This window comes from Macaca fascicularis, chromosome 1, assembly GCF_037993035.2.
Source record: "Macaca fascicularis isolate 582-1 chromosome 1, T2T-MFA8v1.1".
Lineage (NCBI taxonomy): Eukaryota > Metazoa > Chordata > Mammalia > Primates > Cercopithecidae > Macaca > Macaca fascicularis.
Genome location: NC_088375.1, coordinates 85514684 through 85533391, shown reverse-complemented (window position 1 = coordinate 85533391; position 18708 = coordinate 85514684). Strand labels below are relative to the sequence as shown.

General features: G+C 44.8%; 1 protein-coding gene across 9 annotated transcripts in view; it reads right to left on the bottom strand.

Moving 5' to 3' along the window:
* ZNF678 (zinc finger protein 678) overlaps positions 1–18708 on the bottom strand; it is a 102375-nt gene that overhangs the window by 12128 nt on the left and 71539 nt on the right. For 6 of the 9 annotated variants that reach the window (XM_065542865.2, XM_074038005.1, XM_074037996.1 and 3 more), the window contains exon 2: positions 69–195. The exons of the other annotated variants lie outside the window; for them this stretch is intronic. In XM_065542865.2, the coding sequence (XP_065398937.1) occupies positions 69–195 (127 nt within the window). The remainder of the gene's footprint in view (positions 1–68; positions 196–18708) is intronic. 9 annotated transcript variants of the gene reach the window in all.

The following is an 18708-nucleotide window of genomic DNA, read 5'->3' as shown; positions in this document are numbered from 1 at the left end:
CATTTCAGGAGTGAAAAATATGAAATTCATAGTATGAAATATAAATTGTGTATTGAAGTTATCCTCACCCAGGGAGACCAGGTTTCTGTAGTTCTCGAACATCACATCCCTATACAAATTTCGCTGGGCAGGGTCCAGACATGCCCACTCCTCTGGAGAGAATTCTATGACCACATCACTGAATGCCAATAGTCCCTGGGGGGAAAAAATACACACACATTTACAAAATGTGCCATGGGCAGAGTTCTTAATTTGACTCCAACTGAATTGAAGACAGTAAAGTGAACTTTTTCTGGCATAAATTGTCCAGTAAGATACTGTTTAAAACACAAAGATTCTCAAATGCATTCTGTAACTCTAAGGAAAGAGGATGGCATAAGATTTACAAAACCAGTGTAGATGCTATACTTTTGTTAAGTGTTATAGTATAAAAATAAGGGTGCCAATACAGGCATTACATATTGGACAGCTATATTTACATTACACAAGATAAGTTGGATAAATTTCTCAGAAGGAAAAATCATCTGAAGTGCCTCTCAGATTTTAATGCATATGACAAGAAATTGGAAATCTGTTTAAAATGTAGATTTTGATTCAGAAGGTCTGGGCTGAAACCTGACTTTCTGAATTTTGAACAAGTTCACCTGTGATGCCAATGCTTCTGAACCAAGGAGAATGTTCTGCCAAACATTAAGTGGCAGAGCCTGCATTTATCTCAGTTCATTTGACCATTAAATAAGAGCCTTCATTTTCCAAGGTCAAATAATCTAAGAAGGAGAACTTCTAAATTAAATGTGATGGTTCATGCCCATCAGTTATTAAATCTCCCCAATGTACTTAATAATACAGAGAAAACTAATTTGCTTTATAGTGAAGAAATCTGTCAGAAAGCATCTTAACCTAGTGAATAAAATTAACACCAACTGTAACAGAAAAAACTGGTATCACGTGTAAAAATGCACAGGAGGAGGTTACAACATTATTGCTATAACAGCATAGGTCAAGAAGGCAAAATCTGAATCTAATCATAAAGAAACATCAGTTTCATGCAAAATTCCATCAACTTTCTTTTAACTAATCCAAGGACCCGAATCCATCTCCAGTGGGAATCTTGGGCATCCACACCTTCCCATGTTCAACAGATACAAAAGAAACATTCATTTTGCAGGTCAAAAATTTATAGTAAAGATTGCTTATGGCACTTAAAAAGCCTGAATGGATATAAAACATTGATATATAGGAAAGAAATATTTTTCAGAGCCCCTTGACTATCATAAGAAGAAAAATTTAAAAAGTACTTGAAATAAATTTATTAGGCAGAAACATTACAAATATATAAATAAAAGTCTGCAAGTTTTAAACACATGACATTTCTGGAGAAACAGCTGACCCAGCCCCTGACCTAGTACTCATTTACCCGAGAACCAGCCATTTCTTCCTTTTTCTGATTTCTGTTCAGATGAGATTATCTGGACAAATCACACATCTTGAGAATATGCCTTTAGAGATGTCAGCACAACTCCTTCACCTGCTATGACCACACACACAGGCAGAAGGACCTTGAAATGCAGAAAAAGCTACTTTCCTGTTTCTTCATCATACAAGACAGGAACAATGAGCTCCTACATAAAGGTCAAAATGTGAGTTTTCATTTTCCTGCCATCAAGTGCCCTTCTGTCCCATGGAAGCCAGCAATTTTGGCTACAATAATAAAAATATTGGCTGCACTGACTTGACCACACCAAACCAAAGGAGAGCAGGCCCTGTGACCTTCCTCTGGAACAAAGGCTGAACTCAACTCTCTCAAATGTATCTAAGGGCCCTCATGCTTGACCCTGGCCTTACCTTAGGATCACATGGGGTACAAAACTAAAACAACAATGTTCTTACCCAGACCAATAGACAGAACCTGTGGGGAGGGTACAAGTGAGAATATTTCTTTAAACTGGACATGTGATCCTAATTGGAGGCTTGGGCTGAGAGCCACTTAGCTAAGCATTGCTTCTGAAACTTCAATGTGCATATATCATTTGCTATTCTGAGCCCCACTTTAAGTAATGTGATTCTGTAGGTTTGGAAGAGGTCTATTAACTGGCTCCTGTAAGAAGTCCCTGTTCATGTTAATGTTGCTCCTCCTAGGTCCATCACGAGTAGCACTTAGGTAGAAAACTACAGGCACAACAAACAGAGTCCCTTTACACAATACTCTTAGCCCAATACAAATATTTTTGGTCCAAAGTGAAGACCACCAGTCACAATTCTGAAACATGGCATTATCTGCTAGCCCTTTAAAGTTTAAAGAGGACCACAATGTCTGAGCAAATCTCCATTTGGGAAACAACTTGTGCATATACATTAATGCAATGTTTATGGAGCACGTACTATATGCTGGGAAGTACATTACAAAACACTATGCGGGGAACTTCACATTATGTGAGTTAATCTTCATAAAACCCTAGGAGGTAGATGCGAAGTGTCTCATAATTGCCAGGATGTGAATACAGGGTATACTCTTTCTATTTCTTTTTCCATTTATCTATCACTGATTTTAAAAATAAAACGTATAGGCCGGGCGTGGTGGCTCATGCCTGTAATCCTAGTACTTTGGGAGGCTGAGGCGGGTGGATCACCTGAGGTCCAGAGTTCGAGACCAACTTGGCCAACAAGGGGAAACCCCGTCTCTACTAAAAATACAAAAAATTAACTGGGCATGGTGGTGGGAACCTGTAATCCCACACTTGGGAGACTGAGCCAGGAGAATCGCTTGAACCCAGGAGGCGGGGGTTGCAGTGAGCCAAGACTGTGCCATTGCACTCCAGCCTGGGTGACAGAGCAAGACTCCATCAAAAAAAAAAAAAAGAAAAAAAAAAGGAATAAAATAAAGCTAAATATAGATGGAAGAGACACAGAAATAAGTGTGGCATATAGGTTAGAGGAACTTTTTATTGTTGTATTTATATTTACTGTTTTATAACTTGGAGAACAACTACTGGATCCAAAGAAATAGAGAACAGATTACTGAGTAAAATGTTTTTAGAAACACAGATTTTAATTAAAAAATAAAAATTAAGGCCCCAAAATATAGTCTTTGGCTCCCATTTATCTGTTTGGATTTGGGGAAATTGTGGGAACCAGGTTTGGGGAGGCAGCAAGAGCAGGTACTGAAACCTCTGATCTCCCCTAATCAGTTCTGTGAGGGCAAATTCCAGGGTGGAAACATATTTAGACAAGGTTTCGAAGAGCGTGAATTTGGGCAGGGCTGGGACCCTGGGCTTCACATCTTTATACCACTGGCTGATTTTCAGTTATGTCTTTCCTAAGGCTGCCCACAAGAAACTTGACTTTCACAGTTTGTGTAATTTCAATTGTTTAAGCCAATTCTCTATTCTGTAATGTAACAATAAATATAACATAAACCTTTAGAATTTTCTGGCACTAATATACTAGAAGCTAAATATTTTATTCCTAAGAAGGTAAAAGCATTTACTGCCACCACCACTGCTGTACTACTACTACTACTACTACTACCTCCTCCTCCTCCTCCTCCTCCTCCTAATAATAATAATTCTGTTCAAGAATGGCCATTCAGGCCAGGTGCGGTGGCTCATGCCTGTAATCCCAGCACTTTCGGAGGCCAAGGCGGGTGGATCATGAGGTCAGGAGTTCGGTGCCTGTAGTCCCAGCTACTCGGGAGTCTGATGCAGGAGAATGGCGTGAACCCGGGAGGCAGAGCTTGCAGCTTGCAGTGAGCCGAGATCCTGCCACTGCACTCCAGCCTGGGCAACAGAGCGAGACTCTGTCTCAAAAAAAAAACAAAAAACAAAAAAAAAGAATGGCCATTCAGGTAGTGACATCAGAACTCACAATAACATTAGGGAAGTAAGGAGCTCAAATGAAGCCCAAGTTCCCTGTGCACCTATATCTCTACTTTTTTAAAAAACTGGCCACATACTTCCAAATTCAAGCGTTTACCTACATTTTCTAGACTGAAAGTTCATGCATGATGGAGCCATGACAGCTTCATTTGCTTTTCTAATAGCCATAACAATGGAGGCAATTGGTCCATATATTAGTTTGCATCTCCAGATCTCCTCTTGGTTCTTCATCCAAGTACCAGGAAACTGAAGAAACCCCCATCTAGGTACCAACCAAGAAGATTCATTCTATGAGGGGAGAAACAAACCCTAGATGCCTTATTTCTCTTCCACTGAGATGAAAGCAGAATACCCCATCAACAGTCTTCACAGGACATCCCTAAATGTCTCATAGAATCTCGGATGCCGATGAGATGGGTTCCAGTAAGCCTAGGCTGATGTCCCCATGATGAATCAGGCAGGACCAATTCAAGGTACTTCTATGAGGCCAGGAAAGTAAATTAAACTGCCCTTGTAAAGCAGCCAACCATGTTGGATACTACCTGTCTCTGATCAGCTAACTCTTGGGTAAGAGGAAAGATAAAACTATCCTACTCCAGTAAGAGTTCACAGATGAGGTGTAATTGTGGTCATGACTGGACGTTTTGTGGTGCTGACCTCTCATTGCTAAGGTACTTGTTTACACTTACAGATTCTTCCAGGTTTTGCTGAAGGTAGGCTTTACTCTCCAAAAGAAACTCGGAGATAGGGTGCTCTACTTTTTACTATTTGTACAACTGCAGCAGGTCACTGGACAAAATCTACAAAACATGGAGAAACCCACCCCAAAAGAGGGACTTTACAAAGTCTATGTTGATGTCTCACAAGGTAGATGTCTCCCCTGAGTTTTCTATCCATCCTCAGTTCAAAGTCTAGCCCTTTATTTTGCATCTTAGGCAAATGACAGCCCCTCTGTGTGGACTCTAGGCAGAGTCAACCTGGTTTACTATTTCTGGGAGCTACAGAATGGGGAGAAAATCTAGAGGAGATATGCCCTCATGGAGGCTTCTCTAACAGATGCTGAAGAACCCCAGGACCTAGATTCAAAAGTTTAAGCTGCAGACTTAGGTCTTTGAAGGGCAGGAATGTGACAGGTGCCCTCTGTAGATTCCTGGGCATTTGGACAGCAGGAGAAGGAATGAAGTTGAGGGTCTTAACGCCTACTCAATGCACAGATGTGAGCCCAATTGTTTCTGGGCCCCATAATCTCTGACTCAGTTTTGGGTCTGAAGATGCCAGGGGCATTAAAAGAAAGAACTGGAATATCTGGTTGTTGTTTTGTGAAGTTATGTTTGTAGAAATATGGTCTACTTGCTCTGAAAGAACTGTAGATTCCAAATAGAGAGACCCTTCTATCTAAAAATTGTGCAATATTTTGCTGTACAATTGCAAATTGTGACTAGACGCTCAAAATAAGAAAGGCCCTTTACAGTGAAGCCTTGTGGGTAACTTATATGTTTATATCATGTTTGGTAATTCTGGACAGCGTTTAAAAAGCAACTAAAAACAAAATTATTTTCAACTCCAGAAAAACTCTCCACAATGGTAGAACAGAGAGAAAACTGTTGCTTTTTTTTTTTTTTTTAAATAAAATTGAATCACAATGTGATATATATCACAGGTCATCTGCTAACAGATTGCAAAAACAAAAATAAAAGTAATGAAAACTAGTCCTCAAGTAGAAGACAGAATCTTTTTAAAAATATGTATTGTTCAGGCTGACCCCATTTTAGGCCTCAGCCCACCTGCACCCAGGCTCTCATTAAAACAGCATGTTGCTCCACACTGCCTTGTGTGTTGGCACACTCTTGCGGTTCCAACCAATACAAGAACCTTACATCTGGTGCTGAGACCCAGGAGGGGCTCAGGTCTGCGTCCCCTGTGGACCCTACCCCTCTACCCTGGAGAGCAGGCCATAGCAGCGGGACAAAGGAAGCTCCTCAGCTTCCAATCGCCTCTCTCTGCATGCACATCGATCACTGATCTCGCCTGCTGGTAAGTTTCCCGGGAGCCCCGTTAGCAGGGGAAACTCTGCATGGCCTCTCTTGGTTTCTCCGGTCCGAAAATCCAAGGTTGGTCCCAGAAGGCTCTGGCATGTGCCAGGTACTTGCTGATCATCTGGTCTCAGAAGGACGCCTCCAAGTCATGTGATCCCGTTCCAGGACAAAAAAGGCAGTGGTGACGATCGCTCCTTTTATCATCTCCTTCCGGTCATCCAGGATGGTCTCCTTTTCCCTGTTCTCCCAAGCCTACCCTCCATTATGGGAAACTCCCAGTCTTCCATTCCAAAAAACAGCCCTCTAGGCTGCCTCATAAAAAACCTGCAAACCTTAGGCCTCAGTCAAGATATCCACCCTAAGCGCCTTGTCTTTTTTGCAATACAGCCTGGTTGCAGTACGAATTAGATAAGGGGTCCAAATGGCCTGCAAATAGAACGTTCAACTTAACAATTTTAACTGACGTAAGCAATTATTGTCGACAACTGGAAAAATTGGAAGAAATTCCTTATGTCTAGGCCTTTTTGCACTCAGATTACAACCCGACCTCTGCAATTTTTGCTCACCTGTTCAAATCCTTCTCCTCCATTCTTGCTGCCTTGATCACCTTTCTCCTCCCAACCCTACCTCTTTTTCCTTGTTAGATCCAGCAGACTGCTGTCCACCCCTCCCAGCCCCTACCTCTTCCTCTCAACCGTCTTCTTTAACCCCCCAAGCCTCCTCATTGTCTTCTCAGCCATCTTCCCAGTCAGCTGTATCCACTTCTTTTCCTACACCATCCTCCCTCAGGACAATTCTAGCATTGCCTGTACTCATTCTCCTTTCTCACCACCCTCTCCTGAAGCCTGTAAACCCATCCCACCACCTTATGCCCCTATCTATCCTCCACTGCCTGTTAACTCAACCCCCATTCCCCCTTCACATCCTCAGCAGGAACCACTTCCAGGTTCTCCCTTCTCTCTTGCCCATACTCGCTCAGGCACCAACTTTGGCATGCCCCAACCTTACTTCAGCACCTGTGCTAAAATGCCCCCTCCAGAAAGTAGCAGGAAGCAAAGGTATTATTAGAGTTCATGTTCCCTTCTCCCTCACTGATCTCTCTCAAATTAACAAAAGACTCGGTTCATTTCCAGAAGACCCTGCCTCTTATATTACGGAGTTTCAGTATTTTACCCAGTCTTACGAAGTAACCTGGCACGACCTCTATGTTATCCTCTCTTCCACCCTCACCCCAGAAGACTGGGACTGTTATCTGCACCCTAGCTCAGGCGCATACTGATACAATTCATCACCAGGCTCCTGCCCAGCCTACTGGTGCAGAGGCAGTCCCCAAGCAGGACCCCCACTGGGATTATCAAGACGGGGCCTCTGGACGCCGCATTTGAGACATGATTGTGTGTCTCCTTGCAGCATTCAAAAAGGGTGCCCATAAAGTGGTAAACTATGAAAATCTTTCAGAAGTCACCCAAGGTCCTGACGAAAACCCAGCCCTTTTTCTTTTAAACCTTCAGTTCATCTCCCAATCCAACCTTGATATTTGGTGCAAGCTTCAGAAGCTTGATGACGGCCCTCAAACCCTACGGTGAGATCTTCTTAATTTACCCTTCAAAGTCTTTAACAATCATGATGAGGAAAGTAAAAGGCAAAAACAGGCAGAGTTTCAAATGCTTGCCTCCGCCATCAGGGGCCCCCTGCTGGCCCATGGGGCGGCAGCTCCACACAGAAGCCTCCTAGCAATTCACCTCCACCTGGCACCTGTTTCAAGTGCGGCAATGAAGGCCACTGGTCCAGACAATGCCCACACCCAGGTAAGCCCACAAGGCTGTGCCCCTCTGCAGAGGACCCCACTGGAAGTTGTACTATGAGTGGCTCCAGCAAGGACCGCCCCCATCCCTTCCCAAGCAGGCCAAAACCTCCTGCTTGGATCTCATTGGCCTTGCCACTGAAGACTGATGGTGCCCTGGAAAGGACATCCCGGAAACTACCATCGCTTCATCCGAGCCAAGTGGTAACCCTGATGGTGGCAAGTAGGCCAGTATGATTTTTAAATTAATACCGGGTAACCTACTCTGCTTTACCTAATTTTTCAGGACCCACCCACTCCTCCCAAGTCTCTGTTGTGGGAATTGGTGGACAAGTCTCCAAACCCCGAGTAACCACTCCACTCTTCTGCTCCCTACACACCTTTTCCTTCACTCACTCTTTCTTAGTCCTGCCCTCATACCCAACTCCGCTCCTAGGCAGAGACATCCTTTCAAAACTCCACATTACTCTCCACTTCCATGTTCCCCATAGTACCCAAGACATCCACCTAGACTCCTCTGGCACTTCTAACTCTCTTCTACTCCTCCAACCTGACACGTTAAAACATGCAACTTTTCCTTATCCCCCATCTGTAGTTAACCCCACTGTTTAGGCGCAAAACACCACATCCCCGTCCGCATTACCCTTAAAGAGCCCACCCAGTTTCTATCACAGAAGCAGTATCCCATCCCCCAAGCAGCTCTTGTAGGCCTAATCGTTTCTCACCTCCTCGCCAGTCACCCATCCACCCAACAAACTTCCCTTTTAACACACCAGTTCTACCTGTTAAAAAGCCAGGAGCTCATCGCTTAGTCCAGGACCTCAGGCTCATTAACCAAGCTTTCCAGCAGTTCCTAACCCATATACTTCACTTTCCACAATTCCCTCCAATACCACCCATTTTTCTGTTCTAAATCTAAAGGATGGTTTTTTTCCCCCACAATTCCTTTACGCTCTGATTCCCAAAACCTCTTTGCCTTTACGTGGGAAAACCCTGACACCCACCTTTCATGTCAGCTCACCTGGTGTGTACTACCTCAAGGTTTCAGACACAGCACCCACCTTTTTGGACATGCCCTTTGCTCATGACCTCTCTACCTTATCCCTAAAACTGTCCACTCTCTTTCAATATGTTAATAATCTGCTCCTGTGTAGCCCCTCTCAGAGACTGCAACACCCATACTCTCTCTCTCTTTTGAACTTCTTGGCAGAATAGGGGTATTGGGTCTCCCCTAAGAAAGCACATATATGCACCCCCTCAGTCACCTATTTAGGCCTAGCTCTTAGCCTGTGAACCCGAGGACTCACAACTGACCGCACATCCCTCCTCTAGTGCCTCCGGCCTCCATAAACTAAGCAAGAAATTCTCTTTTCAAGAACTAGTGGGACATTTTAGGCTCTGGGTTCTCTCCTTCGCTTTACTTGCCAAACCGTTATACCAAGCTGCTAAAGACCCTCTCCATGAGCCTTTAAAACCTGCACAGCCTATTACCCAACCTTTCCATCTACACTAAAAGGCTCTCATTTCAGCCCCCGTCTTCACTCTCCCAGACCTCACCAAACCTTTCTCCCTCTATACCGATGAACAGCATGGAGTTGCACTAGGTGTTCTAACCCAGTCTAAGGGACCCACCCTCCAGGTTATTGCCTACCTCTCTAAACAGCTTGAAGTCACAGTTCTCAGATGGCCTGCCTGCCTCCGAGCATTGGCAGCAGCTGCTGTCCTCACCCTTGAAAGTCTAAAACCATCTCTCCATGCCAACCTAACAGTTTATTCAACCCATAACATCAAAGACATGCTAGTTCACCGCAGTGTACTAAGTCTCATCTCTGCCTCATGGCTCCTCCAACCATATTCTCTATTCATAGAAACCCCCCAAATCACTGTGCTAACCAACTCCCATCTAAACACAGTCATGGTCTTACCTGAAGCTACAACTGCCCAAGACCCTTCAAACTTCAGTGTGAATACTGTTCAAACCTTTCTTATACCTTTTCCAAACCTAACAGACCAACCCCTTCCAGATGCCTCCTTTACTTGGTTTGTAAATGGCAGCTCCTTACTACATCAAGGACGCTGGTTGCTGGCTATGCCATAGAGTCACCTCCCCTACACACTATTAAAGCCAATCCACTCCTTCTAGGCACCACCTCCCAAAAAGCTGAACTCATCACCCTCACTTGAGCTCTCACTCTAGCAGCCAGAAAACAGATCAACATATATTCAAATTCTTGTTATGCATTCCACATAGTGCACTCACATTCATTCATGTGGAAAGAACAGGGTTTATCTGCCAACCCGACCCTCACCAAAAGCTACAACCAAAGTGGACAGGCCCCTACACTGTGATATTCAGCACACCAACTGCAGTGAGAGTCCAAAGACTCCCCCACTGGGTCCATCGCACCAGGGTCAAGCTCACCCCAAGACTACTCCTTCCTCCAAAACATTAACAGCAGGCAGCACCCTTGGAGTCCTTGTATATAATAACCTAAACAAAGAAAAACTATCCTTAAAGGTAGGAGAAAGCCAAAAGATGGCAAAGGGACAAATGACCTCCGCAATGGATCATCGAATATTACAGTCCTGCCACTTGGGCTGAGGATGGTTCATGGGGTTATTGCACTTCTATATATATGCTGAATAGAATAACTAGACTACAGACTGTTCTAGAGATAATCACTAACCAAACTGCCTCAGCCCCGGAAATGCTCAGCACCACAAAACCAAATGTGTGCAGCAATTTGTCAAAACAGGCTAGCATGAAACTACTTATTAGCAGAAGAGAGTGGAGTCTGTGGTAAATTTAGTATCTCTAAATCGCCATCTTAACACAGATGATAACGGAAAAGAGGTTCTAGAAATCGCTTCTAACATCAGAAAAGTAGCCCATGTACCAGTCCAAACCTGGAAGGGATGGGACCCAACAAACCTAGGAGGGTGGTTCTCTAATTTAGGAGGATTTAAAACACTGGTAGGGGCAGTAATCTTCATCATCGGGCCCCTCCTGTTTCTCTGGTGTGTTATCCTACTGATAATAAAAGCCACTGAAACTCTTGTTGAAACTACAGTTAATCGCCAGACAATCCAGAAAATGCTCCTGCTACAACGACATGATGGATACCAACCCATCTCTTCAGAATACCCCCAAAATTAAGTTTTTCTTTGTCCAAGGTGCCCACACCACCCCTATGTCACGCGTGAAGTAGTTGTTGAGAAAGTCGTCTGTTTCCCTTTTCTATAACCAAAAAGACAGGAATGTAAGATTCTTCCCCCGGGCCTGAAAGCTTGAGATGAATAACTCCTCCCTTCTCAGGCCCAGTCCCAAGGTGCAAGGCTACCTGCACCAGCAGTGTGTGCCAGCAAGATAGCAGAAACAGCAAGAGAGCCTGCCAGAAGACACGAACCCCTGAGGATCTAGAAAGGCCATCCGGGTACAACATAGCAGTTATGTCAGACTAGGACACTTCCTGCTTACAGGAGACTATAAAACCTTTGCCCCATCCTCACTTGGTGCTGACTCCATTTCAGGCCTCAGCCCACCTGCACCCAGGTGCTCATTAAAACAGCATGTTGCTACACACACACACACACACACACACACACACACACACACACATATGCACACACACACGTTCACCCTAAATTCACCTGGTAACTGGGGAGGCCATCTGTGTTTTGGCTTAGTCAACAGAAAATTGAATTGCCTATATTCAAAAGAAATACAAATTTTCTATTTCTTCACGACATAAGATAGTTTTGGAACTTGGAGCCAGGTCCTGCTGAAGGTAGGCTCTACTCTCCAAAAGAAATTCTGGAATAGGGTGTTCTACCTTTTGCTACTGGTATTTCAAAACAATGATTTCCAGGTTTAAAATAAAGGTACACCTGAGTCAAATGAAACGACAAAAGACATATTTAGCTTTTTAAATGATGTGCATACATTTCAAAGAAAATAATTACATATAAAAGTTTTCTAAATTAAGTGCTTTATAAAAAGGGAGGAGAGCATAATCTCTTCACTTACATATTCAACTTGGAGAATTAAGATTTTTTTTCTTTTTTGATCACCAGGCAGAGACTCTTGTTCTCTTCCCTCACTTTCTCCAAAACAAACAGAGTCTCTGCCTCTGGGCTGAGCCGCCTGGAGCTGGAGGAAGGGTGACACAAGCACCCCTGTGGCCAAAAGGACTAGAAATGCAGTGGCTCAGACATGAAGCCAGCAAAGCACTGAGTCTCACCCAAAGCCTGTTGGAACCACTCCCTGGCTACCACCGATGTTTTCTCAAAGCCCTGGGGTTCTAAAATTAGCAGGTACCATAGGCAGCCAGGCCTGTGTTCTTCCCTTCAGGGTAGTAAGTTCTGCTAGGCCCCAGAAAGGTCCAGAGGTGCTGTTCACAAGCCAGGCACTAGAGTCAAGTCCTTTAGAAATCTATCTGGCATTCTATTGTATTGTGGCTGAGCTGGTGCTCAAACCAAAAAATGCAGTCCTTCTCTCTCTTCTCAATTTGTTCCAAAGGCAGAAGAGCCTCACTCTGTGGCTACCACCATCACAGACCATGGAGAGTACTTCCATACTACCACCAATGTTCCCTTCAGACTCTTCAATCAGCTTGTGGTTAATGCTGCCCAAACTGGGGCTCATTCTTCAGGGCAGGGTGTTTCCCTTTTCCCAAGGGAAGGCCCAGAAATGCCATACACGAACCAAGTCTGGAATCAGGGACCTCATAAGTTCACTTGGTGCTATACTTCCCTGTGGCCAAGCTGGTGCCTCACATGCACGACAAAATCCTCTTTACTTTTTCCTCTGCTTTTCTCAGGCAGAAGTATCACCCTGTAGCCACCACACCTGGGAATGTGCTGAGTCTCACCTGAAGCCAGCAAGTCTCAAAGTGTCACCTAAAGTCCTCAGTATAGTAACTGGGAATCACTGCTAGTTATTCAGGACCCAAGGGCTCTTTAGTTAGCAGCTAAATTCTGCAAGGACTGGGTCTTTCCCTTCAAGGCAGTGGGTTTCCCTCTGGCCCAGGGTGTGTATAGAAATGTCATGACAGAGCTAGGGTTTGTAAAGGGAGCCTCATGACTATGACCACTGCCTTATTCTGCTGTGGCTGAGCTGGTACACAAAAATGCAAGACAAAGTCCTCCCCGTTTTTCCTTCTCCTCACCTCAAGTGGAAGGAAGGGGTCTCTTTTTGGAGACAAGAGCTGTGAAGCCTGGGGTTAGGGGATGGGTGATGTCAGCATTCCCTTAGCTGCCCTAGCTCATGTATCAGTGGGCCATGTGCCCCACTAGTCCACTGGTTCTGGGCCCAGTTCAGCACTAGAACTCACCTAGGAGTTGCAGTCTTTGTGGCCTAGACTGCTTCAAATTTGTTTAGGGTCCTAGAGCACTTTAGCCCACAGCCGCAAGGCTTCTGGGAACTCAAGTTCTGACTAATGGGATCAGAAATTCCCCTCTGGCTAGGGCTTGTTTAAATGCTCACTCCATGGGTGGATGTCAGCTGAGTTTGGTTTGGTTTTCTGCTGTAACAGGGCAGCACTGAGTTCAACGCCTTATAATTGCTGTACTCTGCCTCTCTGTGAGAGACAGGACTAGCTGGATTTCCTAGGCCAATGAAGAATTCCTAAGCCTAGCTAAGGAAGGTGACTGCACCCACCTTTAAACACAGTACTTGTAACTCAGCTCACACCCGACCAATCAGATAGTAAAGAGAGCTCACTAAAATACCAATTAGGCTAAAAGTGAAAGGTAAAGAAGTAGTCAATCATCTATTGCATGAGAGCACAGGGGGAGAGACAACAATTGGGATATAAACCCAGGCATTTGAGCTGGCAGTGGCAACCCCCTTTGGTTCCCCTCCCGTTGTATGAGAGCTCTGTTTTCACTCAAATCTTGCAACTGCATACTCTTCTGGTCCATGTTTGTTCCGATTCGAGATGAGCTTTCTTTTGCCGTCCACCACTGCTGATTGCTGTGCCAGGCCCGCCGCTGACTTCCACCTCTCCGGATCTGGCAGAGTGTCTGCCACACTTCTGGTCCAGCGAGGTGCCGATTGCCACTCCTTATTGGGTTAGAGGCTCACCATTGTTCCTGCATGGCTAAGTGCCTGGGTTTGTCTTAATCAAGCTGAACACTAGTTTCTGGGTTCCAAGGTTCTCTTCCATGACCCACAGCTTCTAATAGAGCTATAACACACATTGCATGGCCCAAGGTTCCATTCCTTGGAATCCATGAGGCCAAGAACCCCAGGTCAGAGAATAAAAGGCTCGCTGCCATCTTGGGAGAGGCCTGCTACCATCTTGGGAGCTCTAAGAACAAAGACCTACCAGTAACATTTGGTGGCCTGTACGGGGATTCTCCAAAGCGGTGAGTAATATCGAACCATTTTCACTTGCTATTCTGTCCTATCCTTCCTTAGAATCAGAGGAAAATATCGGGCACCTGTCGGCCAGTTAAAAATGAATAGCATGGCTGCTGGACTTAAGACTCAGTGTTAAGCTTTCTGGGAAAAGGCTTTCTAACAACTCCCAACTCTTCTGAGTTGGGAGTATTGGTCTCCCTGGAACCAGCTTCCACTTTCACAATATTCCTGGGGGAAGCCAAGGGCCAACTAGAGGCAGAAAGCTGTTGTCCCAAACTCCCGGCACTGGCCGGTCAAGATCATGGCATAGCCAGAAGCCTCTACTCAACAGTCGCCCATGTGTGCACCCCTACCTGTCCTACTGACCCATACCTCCTGGGTCCCAACCATTACTTTCTTGAAAGTGTACCCCAAAATTCTCCTTACCTCTGAATCTACTTCCTCTGATCCCTGCCTCCTAGGTACTAATGCATCACACTTTCACTTCCTCTCCCAAGTATTAGAGAAATTTGTATCTCCAAAGGGATCTAAGAAAGCTCTACACTGCATCCTTAGGCACTAGGCTATGAACCCAGGGAGTCTTTCCCCTGGTGGCCCTCTCAATTTAGGTACACAGCTCTTGACACAGGCAGTTGTGTGGGACCCATTCCCCAACACCCTTGCCAGGGTCCCAAGTTTGTAAATGGCGAGGAAGATTGCTCTCCCATTGTGTAACATGCTCTACTCCCCCAATTTCTACCCAGCTTACCCCCACTGCAATACAATCTCCAAGCCTTGGCTCCTTGGCCAGGGCCTTAGAACTGATGACCCAGTACTTTAACAACTGGAACTGGGTCTACAACAACACAATAGACCAGGATGAAAATGAATTGAGTAAATTAAAGTGAGGTGCACATTCCTATAGTGGCAAATGACGGCAATGAGCAAACGTCCTTCTGCTGTGTTTCCAAAATCCATGAGCAAACGTCCTTCTGCTGTGTTCCCAAAATCCATGAGCAAACGTCCTTCCACTGTGTTCCCGAAATCCATCTGCCAAGAGAGGAATTATCTCTCTCACAGCTTTGCCTAGTGAGCCTACATAAGTCAATACTATTGGAAGGATAACATAGTGCCCAGAAGTTTAACAACTGGACTTCAGCACATAAAACCCAGAAAGCCCATGTTTTTCTCCTCGTTCTCCTTCTCGCAGGAAGAAGGCACATAGGATAAATAGGATCCATCTCTCATATTTCATACCCAAAAGGATTTAATCCAGGGAAACAAAAAGTTTAAGATCAATAATTAGAGCATATTCCTACAAAGGAAAAGAAGGACAAAGGCCCTAGTGGGCAAAAACTCTGTCTCAATCCTGACTCAAAAGGTTACCTACACCCTCTCTGAAATGAATTTGCATAGGAACTGTTGTTTATGGGAATGAACCTTGATGGGGCAATTGGGTTGTTATGAAATACTCAGGAACCCAGCCGAGCTCTAGAACTCATCCCTGAGTGCAAAGGCAATGTTGGGCACACTGGTAAAGGACCATTAGAATCCAGCAGCCCGGATCCCTTTCTTTGTGGTCAAGAAAGGCAGGAAAATGGGTGCAGGACTGTTATATCAGTAAGCATAACTAATTCGATAAGCAGAGGTCCATGGGTGGTTATGCACCCTGGAAAGGAATAAGCATTAAGACCATAGAGTACGCTCTAGGACTAATGCTCATCGGAAAATGACTAGGGGTGCTGGCATCCCTATGTCCTTTTTTCAGATGGGAAACATTGCCTCCAAGGCAAAAATGCCCCTAAGATGTATTCTGGAGAATTGGGACAATTTGATCCTCAGACACTAAGAAAGAGACAACTTATATTCTTCCGCAGCACTGCCTGGCCATAATATCCTCTTCAAGGGAGAGAAACCTGGCCTCCTGAGGGAAGTATAAATTATACCACCATCTTACAGCTAACCTCTTTTGTAGAAAAGAGGGCAAATGGAGTGAAGTGCCATATGTTCAAACTTTCTTTTCATTAAGAGACAACTCATAATTATGTAAAAAGTGTAATTTATGCCCTTCAGGAAGCCCTCAGAGTCTACCTCCTTACCCCAGCGTTCCCCTGGCTCCTTCCCTGACTAATAAGGACTCCCTTCAACCCAAACAGTCCAAAAGGAGATAAACAAAGGGGTAAACAATGAACCAAAGAGTGCCAATATTCCAAAATTATGCCCCCTCCAAGTGGTGGGAGGAGAATTCGACCCAGTCAGAGTGCATGTACTTTTTTCCCTCTCAGACTTGAAACAAATTAAAACAGACCTAGGAAAATTCTCAGATAACCCTGATGGCTAACAAGGGTTAGGACAATCCTTTGATCTGACATGGAGAGATATAATGTTACTGCTAAATCAGACACTAACCCCAGATGAGAGAAGTGCCACCGTAACTGCAGCCCGAGAGTTTGGTGATCTCTGGTATCTCAGTCAGGTCAATGACAGGATGACAACAGAGGAAAGAGAACAATTCTCCCAAAGGCCAGCAGGCAGTTCCCAGTGTAGACCCTCACTGGGATGCAGAATCAGAACATGGATATTGGTGCTGCAGACATTTGCTAACTTGAGTGCTAGAAGATTAAGGAAAACTAGGAAGAAGCCTATGAATTATTCAATGATGTCCACTATAACACAGGGAAAGGAAAAAAATCCTACTGCCTTTCTGGAGAGACTAGGGAGGCACTGAGGAAGCATACCTCACTGTCACCTTACTCTACTGAAGGCCAACTAATTTAAAGGATAAGTTTATCACTCAGTCAGCTGCAGACATTAGAAAAAAACTTCAAAAGTTCACCTTAGGCCCGGAGCAAAACTTAGAAACCCTAGTGAACTTGGCAAACTTGGTTTTTTGTAATAGAGATCAGAAGAAGCAGGCAGAATGGGACAAACAGGATTTAAAAAAAAAAAAAAAAAAGGCCATCACTTTAGTCATGGCCCTCAGGCAAGCGGACTTTGGTGGCTCTGGAAAAGGGAAAGGCTGGGCAAATCAAATGCCTAATAGGACTTGCTTCCAGTGCGGTCTACAAGGACACTTTAAAAAGATTGTCCAAATAAAAATAAGCCACCCCCTTGTCCATGCCCCTTATGTCAAAGGAATCACTGGAAGGTCCACTGCACTCCAGGGTACGAAGGTCCTCTGAGTCAGAAGCCACTAACCAGATGATCCAGCAATAGGACTGAGGGTGCCTGGGGCAAGCGCTGGCCCATGCCATCACCCTCACAGTAAGGACATAGGTAAGGTAATTTGCTTTGTCATATTGAGAGGCAGGACTTTACTGGTGTGAGCCTAGACACAGTGAATAAAAATAGACTGTGTGGCACAGATATCAGCACTGTTCCACCAAAGGGAGGTACCCCCCCAGTGCCTGACCATGAATTTTCCAGTTTGTGACCACCAAACAGTGATTACGCATTAGTGATGGCCCCAGAATTGGTGAAGATGTGGGTTTCAGACTGGCCTTGCATGGCAGACTGCTCACCAACCAGGAGGATGAAAAGATAACCAAGAGGAAGAGGTAAGATGGGCCCTCACTTTGAGAACCAACCTCATGACCTAGTGGAAATGGGCCATCAGTTCTGCATACTGAGTGGTCCTTTTTCTGCAGCTGGAAGGGTTTATCTGACACTGGATGATAGATGTTGCCCATCCAGATGTGACTTGGGCACCTCTGCACATCCATCAATAAAGTAGGTACACCCCTGTTGCAGCAGTGCAGTAGCTTCCAGCTGTTGGGAAGGACCCGACTAGCTAAAGGCAAAATGGTCTCTGGTTGTTGATCATCTTCTGGCATGCCGGAGGGACAGAAACTGACAGTCTTGTGAAGTACAGAAACACCTGAAACTCCAGGCCTGTCTCAGTCCTGCAAGTATTCCTTCCATTTGACAAAAGATGCTTGGTAGCCGCACCTGGTTTTCTAGAATAGGGTTCTTAGATCCAAGGCACAATGTACATCTCTGTTTTCAGTAGATGAATTCAAATCCTGTCAGTGTCTTGGTCTCAGGGAGAACTAGATAAACTGCAACCAACTGTGTCTTGAGAAGCATATATTAACCACAGGCATACACCAAAAGCCCATTGGGAGTCAAGACCCAGAGTGAGTAGTCTAAAGACTCCATGAGTCAAGGAGTATTATTATTGAAACCTATTACCTACCATTGCAAGTCCTTTCCCCATGGGACTAGTGGAAGAGCCTCCTGGACTAACCACTGGGCAGTTCTTACAGCTTCTTCTTGAGAAGAACACAGATGAAGGTGAATGTCTTGTGAGCGGCCTGATGCATCTTAGAAAGCATTAGAGGTGATGAATGTGTTATCTCAGTAAGACACAAATGCCAACAATGTGCTGGGCCTCTTTAGCCAAGAAAAGAACCCTGTGAGTGAGAAGCTTCAGGGATGCTGATTGTGAAGTTTGTCTGCCTTCCTTACTCTAAATATAGCCCCCAAAATTGATGGAGATGGCAGGCCCTTGTATCTTGTGTAGGGTGATGGCCCATCCCCATGGGTCATGAGGTTGGTTCTCAATGTAAGGGTCAATTTTACCTCTTCCTTTGGGTTATCACCCAGAAGGACACCACCCACATAATGCCACAGGTGGAAGTCAGAGGGAAG